General features: G+C 40.1%; 1 protein-coding gene across 1 annotated transcript; it reads left to right on the forward strand.

Annotated features, from left to right (window-relative positions):
- Positions 1-241: 241 nt before the first annotated feature.
- Positions 242-14793, forward strand: gfpt2 (glutamine-fructose-6-phosphate transaminase 2). The gene is made up of 19 exons (XM_049744151.2): positions 242-400; positions 1981-2088; positions 3785-3892; positions 4007-4132; positions 4414-4472; positions 4721-4855; positions 5610-5671; positions 8382-8461; positions 9830-9941; positions 10095-10258; positions 10774-10869; positions 10949-11046; positions 11125-11245; positions 11334-11491; positions 11594-11708; positions 12404-12531; positions 12658-12825; positions 13279-13440; positions 13708-14793. The coding sequence occupies exons 1-19, from the start codon at positions 394-396 to the stop codon at positions 13750-13752; spliced, it is 2052 nt and encodes a 683-aa protein (XP_049600108.1). The 5' UTR covers positions 242-393; the 3' UTR covers positions 13753-14793.
- Positions 14794-14871: the final 78 nt, after the last annotated feature.

Here is a 14871-nt window from a genome sequence, read left to right on the forward strand (position 1 = left end):
AGTTTTTGAAAAGCGTTTGGCCATATTTCAAAACAAAAAGGAAAGGGAATCGTGAATACATTAATACAATTTAATGGAACGTGGTAGTAGTTGTAGTAAGATTAGTTAAATAGTTTAAATTGATATCTGATACCCCATGACTTCTGTGCTGTCAGTCTATACAGGTAGGCCTGTGTGTCCCGTGATGTGACATATGTGGATTCGAGAAGACAAGGGAGGCGTCAACGGGGGTGGGAACCGTTCCTTGCTTCTCCGGGAAACACCGTTTAAATGCTCACTGCCAGCGTTTTGCGCACACTCAACCGAGAGTAGCATCACCATCCTCACGCCCACTGAGAATAAAGCTCCATTTTTATTTTTATACTTGCAAGCCGAACTTTCAAAACTCGAGCCATGTGTGGTGAGTGTTGCGTTTTTTCTCCCCTTTCTGACTGAATTTCATTCTACTTGTTCATGGAGTAATTTAAAAGTTGACGTGCGCAGCGCTCACTTCAAGGGCTTAATTTATTATGTGTAGGTAATTCCCGTCTTTCTCGCCAAGACGTTCAGATCGGAGAAGTGCTGCTAAAGTTGAGACGGTTTTATTTTTTTCCCACTAGCTTTGTGACTCCGCTCAGCTGCTACGTGTCTTGTATCCCGCCCCCAAGCTTCTTACTTCAGTCATGACAGCCTCGCTGCAGATGAGCAGTCTTACTCTTGTAAAGTAATTTGGGAGTATTTTGCAAAGCGAGGCAGCGTTATGCGTTGCCAATCTCAAGTGCGGTAATTCAGGAGCACGACCATTAACAACCTAAAGTCAATCGTTAACCAACTATTTCCCATTCGCCTTCCACAACACGCCGAACTGACTGCTGAAACACTGCTTGCTATGTCCACCTTCCATATAGGCATCTATGTGTCTGCGCGCGCGGGTGGGCGTAAAGGTAACATTCCCGCAGGACATACACAGACAAGCCCCTGTTATGAAAAGCACAGCCAATTTTAAATATTAAAATGTAGTGCAGTGCCTCCACCAACAGTAGGCTATACTGATAGGCACCTCTTCTTGTGAACACCTGGAATTTTATTGCACAGAGAAACAATGAGATGTGGAAAAAGACCACTTTCGCAGTCTCCAAATGTCATGAATGTTGTTTTAATCCTGATACCGTTCAAAGACATGACCTGACATAGATAATTAACCGCTTTGAAGTGATGGTCTTGATCAAAACTGACCAGAAGAATCCACTAAATCTTGGGACCACAGGAATGGGCTGGTTTGAGCTTTTGATCTCATCTCGTAAGATTGTGAAAGGTGACTGTTGATATTCACCAAACAAGTGAATCACATTCAGATGCAAGCGCGAGCATTGTAGCCGATGCCGTTGTCAGTTTGTTGTTCATTCATACGGCCCTCCACATTTGTGTACTGCATTGACAAAAAAAAAATGCATTTTCACCTCCACACAAGGTCTTTTGAAATCTACATTTATTTTCTAAAGCTTATTTTACTGGCTAAATAACCATTTGAATTGGTTCTCCCTCTCTCTTGTACGTCGAATAATATTTATCACCAAATAGGTTTTAAGTATTATTGTCTAAATTTAAGAAAATTGCCCTAAAGTCCTTCTTGGCGTTATCTAACAAATGAATCATCATAGTGCTTATTAACAGTTTATAAAGTTTTCCTAAAGTCCTTGGGGTTATCTAACAAGTGAATCATCACAGCGCTTATCAAGAGTTTATTAAGTTTTCCTTTTGGACTGCTCAAATACTCAAGTCTATGTGACGAAACATGAAGTGGTCAGTTTTTTGAAAGGGGTGGTGGAAGCATCCAACCAGTTATAGATAAGACTTTGAAACACGTTTGGGTGCCCTGTAATTATCGTAGCCCCAGACACCCCTCGCTTTACCATCTTGAAATGGGATTATTGACATACAGCATCACTCCAAAATAGTTTAGCAGTTCATCTTAATGTTTATTCTCTCTCTGCCCTAAAGGTATTTTTGCTTACCTGAATCATCAAGTGCCTCGCACCAGGAAGGAGATATTTGAGACACTCGTGAAGGGATTGCAGAGACTTGAGTACAGAGGCTACGATTCAGCAGGTAAGACGGCTGCCGCACGCACACACAAACGCTATACATGCTGTGTGCACATATTTTCTAGTATTCAAAGCAAGAGAGTATTTCTATATGCAAGCAAGTGATAATTATAATAGTAAATCAGGACTAGAAGCAAATCATGTGGCAGAGTGAGGCCACGGAGGATAAACATTTCATCCAAAATAGACATAAACTAGCAGTCAAGCGCAACGTTGAATCGATATCTAAGGCTTTTTGTTACATTTTTAAGTAACCCATTTTCCAAAGTCAAAAAGGCGCTGGTATGTTGCCAAGCTGTAAAAGTCAAGGGTCGGGTACAAAAAGATACTTTGGGTAGCAACACAATGACAAGCTATTGTACGGAAATTGCAATGCCATTGCCACACCCACTTGACGTTTGCTGTCAAATGGAACAAAGCAAAGAGAATTACAGGTATGCAGTGTATGTAAAACAACCACGTAGCATTTCTTTAGCTAACTAATAGCATCTGTGTTGCATATTTGAACACAAACAGTGGGCAACACATGTGGACTAATAATAAATAGGAATACTTAAAAATCTTTGTTCAAGAATGACTTAATGCAACTGCAGCTTACGGGTCTGTTCACAGGGGTCTCTGTATTACACTGCCCCCAGGTGGCCACACACACGGAGTAGCACAATGTCCATTGAATAGGAGAAAAAATGTGACAAAAACTGTATTAATTTCCATTCCATTTATTTGTCATTGTGTTTTTTCTGTAACAAAGAATATTGTAGTGCGATTTATATGATTAAGAAACATTTTTGTTTTTAATTTGTATATTCGGAAGAGGCTGAAACAGATGAATAATTTTTCTATTAATTTCAGTGGAAAAGAATATGTGAGATACGAGTGTTATGAGTTTCAAGGCAACACTGTAACTAGACTTTGGAAGTATGGTTGTCCCGCCATCAGAAAATGGTTCGTGAGACACACTCTATCAGAATTTTTTGCAAGTTATAATTTGGGATTTCTCTGTGGCGATTACATGGTCTCCTTGATGTTGCGCAAACGCGCTTCATTTCTTCACGCTTCCTCATCCGCTTGAAAAATTGAAAAATGGAATTTTTTGTTGGTACTTTTTATCTCTAATCTTCAAAGATTCATAATCAAGGTTATTCGGCCTGGGAGTGCTGCTGTCTTTCAATTATGATTATCCACAAATATTCAGTGCAAGAAAACTTAAGCAGTGACCATTTTCACTTGACTCTGTCATTGCCCCGCAGCTAGTAAGCATGAACAAACCCCGTCATATGATGATGACCTTGACATTTTGAATTTAAAAGTACCAACCTTTTGTCATCTGGTCAATGATTGCCACCAATACTTTATGAATGTACACAAATGCAAGAGAACCTGCTTTGTGTTTGCTCATCCTATTTGAGCAGGATGAAGCCATTGTTGCCTTACAGCTGTTTAGCAAGCATGCACACACTCCTTGATGGATGTTTTTTTTTTTTCAGCCTGACAGTCAGTTTCTATAATATATTTTATGTATTACGAAATAATTGACTTTGTACAATCACAGACCATGCCTTTTAATTGCTCTCATATTTTACTTTGCTGGAGATGTGATAAGTTTACTCCCTTGCTATCATTAAAGTTGAATCGGGGTGTTCTTTGCTATACGGCCTATTAAAAATACTTCATGAATGTTGTCCACCGTTCGTTGACAGGCCTTGCTGTGGATGGCAAAACCAAGGAAAGCTCTGACATAAATGGCAAAGCCATCTGTTTGATCAAAAAGAGAGGAAAGGTCAAGGCTTTGGAGGAGGAGCTTCACAGTGAGTTCAAGTCAATAATCCCAAGGCATCATGTCTCCGGTTGTTTATTGGGGTCAAGATTTGTTGTTGTGTCCAAGTTAGTAAAAAGACTGTACTATCCATTGGGTTCTCCAGAGAAAGACTCCCTGGACCTGGAAGAGGAACTCTGTACGCACTTTGGTCTCGCTCACACTCGCTGGGCCACACACGGAGAACCGAGCGCGCTCAACAGCCACCCTCATCGCTCTGACAACGATAATGGTAAGTTCTTGAAAAAAAAAAAAGGAGTGTTTCCTATAGTATATCTGAGCACTGCGGTGTCTGTAAATGTAACATTTTTCATGTATCTCTTACATTAGATCTCAATAAATTGTGCACTGTGTTTGTATTGAAAGACTGGCAATCATTCATCCATCCAGTAATCATATCCAAAGAGAAACATTTATGTAGTTTGGTAGTAGAAAAATGTATGGCATTTCAGGCCAAAATATGTAGGATTGACACTTGACTGCTCTATCTTAAATCTGAATCTCGCCTCTTAGAATTTGTCGTCATCCACAATGGCATTATCACCAACTACAAAGAGCTGAAGGCCTATCTGGTAAGTAAATATTAGATGGTGGCATATTTAAGATGTAGAGTCTCCCATGTACCCATAATAGTCCATTATTATCAGAAGCACCACTCAGTAAGATTTGTGAAAGAGTGACAATTTGGCGGAAAAAAGTTTCGCTAAGACCAGACAGTGTATATGTGAGATTCGAAATATGTGAACAGCAAGCATCAACAACTCTGAATCGTTTGAAATGACCAACCAAAAATGTATATTATGCCTCTTATCACCCTCAGATCACCAAGGGATATGCGTTTGAGTCTGAGACAGACACGGAGGTGATCCCAAAGTTAATCAAATATGTTTACGACAACCGGGAGTATGACAGCATCAGCTTTTCCACACTGGTGGAGAGGGTCATTCACCAGCTGGTGAGTGGCATTTACCTCACTGCTGTCCTTATTTGTTGTCTTTGTGTTGCATTACCTCTAACACTCACTCGTCAAAGGCAGAGATGATTTTTGTAAACATCGGGTAGTAGTTTGTGTGGAGTGTTTCACTTGAGTAAAAAAAAAAAAAAAAGAGAGCGTTTCAGTAGTGTGTATGCGAGCTAATCCTGAATGGGGGGCCTTATAAGTGACGTCACAGTGTCGCTAGGTTTCATGAAGTGTGTTTTTGTTTGGTCCAACACGTTAGTCATTCTACCATACATTTCACCTTCCCGCCTGTGGACCATCACAAAACGGTTTCTGTGGCAACCACACTGAAAGCGTCACAGCTAACGTCATCTTTTGCTTTCGATGATTTGATGGATCACGAGTTTATTTTCCACTGCGTGAAATTTGGGTGTTAGCGGGTTGTCTGTCTTCTGCGCAACTGTGTTTGTTGGAGTAATGGAAAGCAGACCGCTGTATGACCAAGACAAAACATACCGTACCCGCCACTCACTGTCAAAACCACACATACATGCAAACTCAGGCTGTTCGACACCAGGTCTTTCGAAAGACAGCAGATGTTACGCAATAGAAGTCCCAGTTCTCTTTTACCTCCAACGAAGACCCCACTCCTGCCATCATTTCACCATAACACTTTTTGGGGAACATTTTGGAGCTTACCGCCTAAACACATCCATCTTGATTATGGATGACAATGTTAAATCTTGGCTTTTCTCCTCTTTTGTCTCAGGAAGGGGCCTTTGCTCTGGTTTTTAAAAGTCGCCATTTCCCTGGAGAGGCTGTGGTTGCCAGGTTAGTTTTCACACTAACACGCACAAAGGAACACTCTGACGTTTGACTGTGTGGTCATCCGCATGGGGTCCACGGGATGCGCATGTTTGAGATGAGCCATCGCTGTGAAGCAATCGTCGATATGATTCATTGTTGCCTTTGTATGCACTCAGTGGGCTTTGTTGTGGCTATCATGAGAGATGGGTGCTTTTTGTGCAATGTATTTTTCGGGTACTGTTTCCAATTGCGTAAAAGTTTGGAAAGTCACATCCAACCTCGTTTTTCCTGAGTTCCACACAGTCCTCCTTCCTGGCTCCTTTACTCTCTCTTTTGGTCTTCTTCTCGCATCTAGGCTTGAGCTCCTTACTACGTAGCTGGCCATCTGCCTACGTCTCTGTGACTCATTATCGGACAGTTTCCTGTTTCAGACGTTGCCAGCATGACTCCTGGTTTATCACTCCCTAAGTTTTATATGACTTTATATATTTTCCCTAGAACAGGGAGAGGCAAATGACTGCATGACCAAAGGGGAATCTTTAAAGAGAGAACGCAAAGACACGTAAAAAATGACTACCGCATTTTCCGCACTATAAGGCACACCTAAAAACCTCCAATTTTCTCAAAAGCCGACAGTGTGCCTTATAATCAGGTGTGCCTTATACATGGACCAATGTTGAGCCACTACAGCAGGCGTGTCCAAAGTCCGGCCTGTGGGCCAAATGTACATATCTTATATATGGACAAAGTTTTAAAATGGGCCATTCATTGAAGGTGCGCCTTATAATCCGGTGCGCCTTATATATGGACAAAGTTTTAAAATGGGCCATTCATTGAAGGTGCGCCTTATATATGGACAGAGTTTTAAAATGGGCCATTCATTGAAGGTGCGCCGTATAATCCGGTGCGCTTTATAGTGCGGAAAATACGGTATATGAGCAGGAGCCACCATTGATATGGCTCTGAGCCTGCAACAAAATTTCTTATCATCGATTGTCCTTCTGCAGTTGTGTAACTAACCCAGCCACATTGCTCTGTCGTTCTTATGGTGCCAGCTATGCCTTGAGGGAGAATATCTACACATATTTAAGGATTGATTTGCTGTGCTGCAACATAGTCATCATTTCCAAATTTAGAGGGGAACTTTTGAATAAAAAAAGAAAACTTGATTATTACATCTCGTGAACAAATGCCAATCCCGCTCGCGCTGTTAGGTAGGAGCACCTCAGCACAGCACCTCATCCATAATGGCTTGTTACTATATATTACTAATGTTACTGGGTTGAAATTATATTTATATATATTATATATTCTGGTGAGGCCACAGGGCTGTGCCCAGAATGACTGTGTACAACATACATGTACGACAAAAGATTGACAACTCACAAGTAACGCCTTCTGCCTACAATTGGTTATTTTTCCTTGGTAGATGTTTCTTTTTTATACCAAGGAGGTGCAACATTTCTTTTTCATGACAGAACAATTGATTTTTTTTTTAAACTACAAGCTCCCTCATTTTTTAGTGTTTTTTTTTTTCTACCCCAGCACTATGACGAATAAGCAGCATTCATGCATCATTGGATCCCTTGGTATTACTTAAGTCCAAGTTATCATTAATATTATTATTATCCACACAAGTTGTGATGAAACCACCCTTTGTAGTTTTTACTGTGAATACTACTACTCCCCCCATTTAACAGCAACACGTTTTCTCAATGCGGTTAACATGTTGAGCCAATTTGAGCAGTGTACGCCTTAACTTTTCACATCCCAAACACAACAGTTGTGTGTCTCAGCAAGGCAGCAATGATGTCATGTCATCCCTATGCTTGTATGCCGTCCAAGGATTGCTATGACGTTTGTTTCCCCAGTTACTTTCTTCATTTGGCATTTCTCACCTTTCATGTGTAAGGAAAATGAAATTTCAAATGCTTAGCGGTATTTTGCCAAAAAGAGAGCTTAGTTTACATAAATATAGTATTTAGCGGGGGAAAGAATGTTTGTATTCTGGTACTGGGCAGCTGTTATCAATCAAAAAGGTTCAGCTTCCATGACGTTTCGGCTGTTCTTGTTTCAACTTTTATCTTACTCTATTGTTTCTCCGCTGTCTCTCTTTGGACTAACACATCTTAATTTTCTCTCGTCCATTTGCTTCCCCTCTTTTTCCCTGTCTTTCCCTCCCTCAGGGTAAATATTGTACTGGATAGCGACCACATGTTTCTGTTTGCAAGCTTCACTTCAAGCCCCACGCCCCGTAAAACAACCAGCGGCCTTGCGTCACTGGAGCCGAGCCCCAGAGAAATCATAACTGGAGAGCAAAGATAGATCCAGCCATACAAATGGTGTACGTGCTAAGAAGAGGCCTTAAGTATTTGTCTTAATAACCGACTTGGCATGAAGAGGTTTGTTATGAAATTTTCGTTTGCTGTCAAGTCAGTCACACCAGGCAAATGTCGCTCTACCTTTGTTAACTCCACAACCAATCAGAGGCCCGACAGAATTATAAGGCAATAAAATAAGTGTGATAGTGTATAAGAATGTTTGAAATATTTGGGGGAGTAAAGAGAGGAGGTGTGATCAAAACATGAGACTTTTATGTATGGAAATTGAACAGGGATGTGAGAATGCATCATCATCAGCATCCCTAACCAAAACGTGTGTGTACTGCACATCATCTTAAATTGTTGTTAGTTTATCAAACATAAACTTATCGTTTCTCCCATTTCCTGATCAGGAGAGGAAGTCCCTTGCTCATTGGCGTACGAAGTGAACACGAGCTGTCAACCGAGCATATTCCTGTCCAGTACAAGGGTGGTAAGTACTCTTCCTCACTTTGGCTGCCTCATCACAGTTACAATATGACACACTGTTGCCCGCACTTTTCTCAAGGACGCCTGTACGTATTTAAAATAAATGCTAAGAGGTGAAAAACTAACATCTTATTATTACTGATACTCTAATGCAAACAAAACGCACAATAATCATCATCATTTTTGTACACATATTACAGCCATAGTACACACAAATCACCTGACACGTAAACTAATACTTTTTTAAAATATAAAATATACTGCATTTAATATGACAAAAGTTACAGATTAGCTGTTGAGCAGCTTTCACCATCAATGCAGTATGCGAGCTGTCATAATTTATTTTTCTGATTTTTTTTGTGCAAAAGACACAAATCACACCGTGCTTTCATTTAGAAACTGAATTCACACCATCTGTTTAAAATAATGTACGACTGTCCTTAATATTCTAAGTTTAAATAAAATATAAGGCATAAATACCACAACCAACTGCATTTTAACACCCAGCAGCTATCAACACACAAATGTTTCACAAAACAATTGGACAGCATTGAACTTGAATTTTATTAGAGGAATAAATAATAACAGATATTTAATTTGGTTGCTGATGAAGTTTTTCTGTGGCAGTATTCTGTGGACTGTATGTCAAACACACATTAGCTCCTCTGACCAAAGGCTGTCTTATGAAAGGCATCTTGGAATAAATTTGGGGCGTGCAAAGCCTTTTTAGAAAAACCTTTGTTCTGAGTGTTTGTGAGCTGCCAAGTATTCTAGTGAAGCGTCTCTGGGAAAACTCTTCAGAAGCTTCCTGCAACGTCAATGCATCAAGCAAAACACGAGCTGGAAATGGTGTCTGATAGATTAACAACACATGTAAACAAAATTATTTCCTATTGCCTGCTGGATCTGCGCACTTTGTGTAACACAGACAAAACTGACTCGGCTGTCTTTGTGAACGATATATGGTTCTTCATAGGAAAGAGTGACACCAGTTCAAAGTGCAATGAGTTACTGTTGTTGTCGTGGGTGAGGACAAAACAAACCTGGGTGTGTCAATTTAATGGTTATAAAGAATAACTTTTATTGCCTCTTGTACTCTATTTAAAATGTTTGTGCTATGATGACAAAGTACACAAGAATACTCAGAATTGTCACACACCTAAATCTTTTGTGTGTGAATGATGCCCTCCAGACAAATCCAATGACTGAATTAATATCCATTATGTCAATTTGATTGATCAAATTTGGCTTTGTTTTTCATATCGTAGAATAGGAACGTAATGCATTTTGAGCAGAAAGTTCAGAGGAAGAATTTGTCACGTCCACAAAAGACATCGAGGTGATCCCTTGGCACCTGTTTCTGACCCCACAGCTCTCCTAAAGGAGGACGTCCAGGAAAAGAACAACCATAACCGCACTGGTGGCACTATTAACCCCGTCGGGGATGGCAGGCCTGTGGAGTATTACTTTGCTTCTGACGCAAGGTGAGAATTCCACTAGGTGTGACAATGACACTTCTTGTCTTACCTCCATATTTATAAAATGTACTGCATAAATGGAATCGAAATGGAATCACCTACTTTTGTTTCTCACCATTTTTTTTTGTTAACCACCATTATTTTCCTTTTAATTCCCAGTGCCATTATTGAACACACCAACAAGGTGTTGTACCTGGAGGATGATGACATTGCTGTGGTGAGAGGAGGGAAACTTTCCATCCACAGGATGAACCGGCAGGCCGGTGAAGATCCTGTACGCGCCATCCAAACCCTACAAATGGAGCTCCAACAGATAATGAAAGGTCAGACATTTCAAAGCAAAGAAAGGACAGATTCAAAATTATACCAACCCCGCTCCAAAAAAAAAAAATCCACTATACTTGCACTCCCTCTGCTGACTGAAGACGTCAATGCAAGTTGTAAATATTTTCTGGCAAATAGAATAGAATAGAATAGAATAGAATAGAATAGAATAGAATAGAATAGAATAGAATAGAATAGAATAGAATAGAATAGAATAGAAAACATGCAGGCCCTCAAGGACCGGAGTTGCCTACCCATGCAATAGACTGTAACTGTAAACTATAACAAATGTCCTTCATTTCCCTAAAAGGACTATTTAGGTACATCAAATCTAATTATTTGTATTGATTGCATAATCACAGAAAAAATACTGAATCGCAGTATCCCGTAACAAAACAAGCATAAAGAAATTGTCAATTAAACACCTACAGTATATTTACTATGGCCATATTTACAGTACTTGCAAATATACAGATGATGTACACATGCTAATGTTATGGTCTTCCCATTGCAGGAAATTTTGATTCTTTCATGCAGAAAGAGATCTTCGAGCAGCCAGAGTCAGTGGTCAACACAATGAGAGGTCGCATTTGTTTTGACTCCAACACTGGTAACCATAATGCCACTTGTTTATTGGGACCCATAATATGTGAGGTGTGTTATGCAACTGTCTCTTAACTATTTCTTAGTGATTCTCGGCGGATTGAAGGACCACATAAAAGAAATCAAACGCTGCAGACGGCTAATCATGATTGGCTGTGGCACTAGTTTCCATGCTGCAGTCGCCGTAAGTTTAGGTTGATTGTCCAACACTGTTGAGAAAGTCAAAGTGGTGCTCATCTGCCTTCCCCTCAAATCTTTTCAGACCAGACAAATCCTGGAGGAACTAACAGAGCTGCCTGTCATGGTGGAGCTGGCGAGTGACTTCCTTGACCGCAATACACCTGTTTTTAGAGACGACGTCAGCTTCTTCATGAGCCAGTCAGGTGACAACACCACCAATCATGCAAAACTTCATACTGGTTGTCTCTAAAAACAAATTTAAGACTCTTAACTCTTTGCACTAACCATCAGGAGAGACAGCAGACACCTTAATGGCTTTGCGTTACTGTAAGGAGAGAGGTGCCTTAACCGTGGGCATAACTAACACCGTGGGAAGCTCCATTTGCAGAGAAACAGACTGTGGAGTCCACATTAATGCTGGGCCTGAGATTGGAGTGGCTAGCACCAAGGTACAACTCCCAACAGCATTGACCAAACGTTCTAGATCAAACTGTGGCGGTGGTAAAACAAACAAGACACCCCCCCACACACACACTTTGTTTGTGATTCAGGCGTACACCAGTCAATTTGTGGCGCTCACCATGTTTGGCCTAATGATGAGTGAGGACAGGCTCTCCCTACAGAAGAGAAGACTGGAGATCATCAACAGCCTCCGACAGCTCCCTGGTAACAACACAACATCCAACTAGACTACTTGTCATTAGAGTGCAGACATCTACTGAGGTTAGATTGTTAATACTATGAGGTGATGACATTGTTTTTATTCCTCTGACCATTATGTGGCAGTTTTTGCTCTTTGGGGCTCTTGGACGATCAATGCAAAATAGTACGTACGTACGTATGTATAACAGCCTGGTTAGTCTGATTGTAGAAAATAATGGCAGGCTCTGAATTTGGTACCTGGGGTCTTCTACCACACCACTTCTTAATATTCAAATCAACTTATCAAGTACTAAAATAATTAAGATGAAACAAACGTGATTTTCATGCAGAGACAGCTCCAGAATTTTTTCTTGTCTGCTGGGGGCCTCGGCAGATTTAGTTGACATAGTAGAATAATGGCTGAATTGGTCCAAAAAAAAAAAAAAGCTCTGTTTACACTATGTTGCCAGAGACAACGGGAGCCTTGTTTCAGGCTATTGTTGACAATACAGGATGAGCCAATTCAGGCTATAGGACGTTTTTTTTTTCCCCCCAGATCACCTTAGGATTGTACTACTGTCAAAACGCACCTCCTATGTATGTAAGCCTTGATTTTGTTATCAACAAAAAAACAGGAACAATACTTAAGTCATTCACTGCATTTGATGGCTATAGAGGTCAAAGATGTCATCATGAGATGTGTATTTTTTGTGTCCTAGATTTCATAAAAAAGGTCTTGTCTTTGGATGAGAAAATAAAGATCATTGCTGAAGAGCTGTACCAGCAGAGGTCTCTTCTTGTCATGGGCCGTGGTTTCAATTATGCCACATGTCTGGAGGGGGCACTGGTACGTTGGTTATACCCAGTATGGCATAAAATATGGTACCTGGTGTACTGTAGTGTGCCTTGTGTTTTCCCTTCCCCTCTTTATTCTGGGCAAACGAATGATTTTCTAATATTCCGAACTCTACAGAAAATCAAAGAAATCACCTACATGCACTCAGAGGGCATTATGGCCGGCGAGTTGAAGCACGGACCTCTGGCTCTTATTGACAAACATATGCCAGTCATCATGATCATCATGAAGGATGCCTGCTATACCAAATGTCAAAACGCCCTCCAACAAGTCACTGCCAGATCGGTAGGTCACGGAAACAATCAATGGACTCGCCACAAACCTGTATTGTTGTCCGTTCGGGATGATAATCAATAGCTAACTTGCTCTCATGTGAAATGGTGAAATAATCCCGTGCGAGACTCAAACTGTGCAAAACTGCCACCGATGCTTTAATGATGTTAATTCTATACCACTGCTAATAATAATACTTTGAAACATTAATTAATGGTATGAATAATGTACTCTGTGGCGGTAAGGAGAGACGCTGCTGCCACTGCAAAAAGTGCTTAACATAATTCACTGAGTTTGTGCTGCGATCAATAACCTTGTTTAACACAAAAGTATTACTTTGGCACCGTCTTGTGGCATCTAGGTGCAAAGCAACTAAGTTAAAATGAGGGGAGGAACTTGATTGAGACATGTCATCACACGGGAAAAAACAGTAATTTTTGTGGCTCAACCTCATCCCGCATTCAGGGCAGGCCCATCATCCTGTGTAGCCAGGACGACACAGAGGTGACCACAAATGCTTATCGGACCATCGAGTTGCCACGTATTGTCGACTGTCTGCAGGGCGTCCTCAGTGTCATCCCCCTGCAGCTATTGTCCTTCCACCTGGCAGTTCTGCGAGGATACGATGTAAGTAAAACGCGTGGCCAACATATACTCAGCAACCACAAAGTTAATAAATAAGCAAATTTTGTTATTTTGATTTAAGAGGATAAAGAATTAAATGCTTATAATAAATAACTGAAGTCCAACATATCACAAAGCTGAACTACAATGAATTGCGTGAAAGGATGATTATATTTATGCTTGAGAAATTGCAGTATTGACTGATGCCCTAAAATGTTTTCATATTGACAAATTGGATGTTTAATGATCGAAGATTATTTTTGTCTGCAGGTTGACTGCCCCAGAAACCTAGCCAAGTCTGTGACGGTGGAATGAATTCACGTCACAAAGCCCAGGAGAGCAGAAAGGACGTTCATAGCGCAAATGTGCAATTGAAATTTCTGAATGTTTTGAAAGCTTTGTGCATATTGTGTACCTGCATATAAAATGTGTGTGCGAGGGAGAAGAGTGAACGAGACAAATGAAAAGGACAAACATTTTCTTTCTTTAATATTTTTCTTAATTCAAACAAATGTGAAGTTTGATCAATACACTGATGAGGGGGCACCAGTCCAGTGCTGTTAAGGTCTTGCCTGGATCGCAACCTACTGTGCCTTTTTCTTATCTCTAGATGAGCCAACGCTTTCAAGAGGCTTAAAATGACATTAAATGCCTTATAGAAGAAATTACAGCAGTGCAATATGGGGGACTAAATGTGCATTATGAATGTACGCGGTTGTGACTGAGATTTTTTTTTAACATTGCTTGCTTAGCCTACATCCAATGAAATTGAATCGTTACAGAACTTAATTCCAAAAAGCTCCAGAAGTATGGAAGTCTGATTAATAGCTTCTGTGTTATACTGTACATGAATGTTGTTAGTGTACCTTCTGTTTCTTTTTTTGCAGGGACTACCTAAAAGGAAAGTATCTTTTCACATTCTGAGTTGATTTGACTTTTGTGTCATATTCTGCTCCATATTTGTTTGTTTTTTTGTTTTAAAATATTTTGTTGCTTGTTTTTAACAGAAAAGGATTTTTTTAAATGATTTTTTTTACGATATGCTATGATTGGAGCATGTTTGAATTGCAACACACTCAGTTCATTCCACTAAATGCAGTCCAGTAGAAAAACTGATCAATATGCCATTACTTTTATCAAAGTGTTTATTTTTCAACCATTGATCTGTTTGAATGGGTTCATAACAAATTAAGATATTCTATATTTATCTGATTTATATTTTATAAACATAACGTTTGATTTGTATTTGTCACAGATTCTTTATTTTTACTGTGTTCTATCAATCAGTACCTGGATAAAGTATTCTGCAGTAAATGTGCACTTCATTTCTCTAAATAAATATTCTTAAAATTTGAAGTTGTCCGTCCAGGTATCCATCTCGCTGCTCTCCTTTCACGCTTCCGCCCTCTATCTGTCCATTGTCTGTCTGCTCAG

This window comes from Syngnathus scovelli, chromosome 1, assembly GCF_024217435.2.
Source record: "Syngnathus scovelli strain Florida chromosome 1, RoL_Ssco_1.2, whole genome shotgun sequence".
NCBI classification, from domain to species: Eukaryota; Metazoa; Chordata; class Actinopteri; order Syngnathiformes; family Syngnathidae; genus Syngnathus; species Syngnathus scovelli.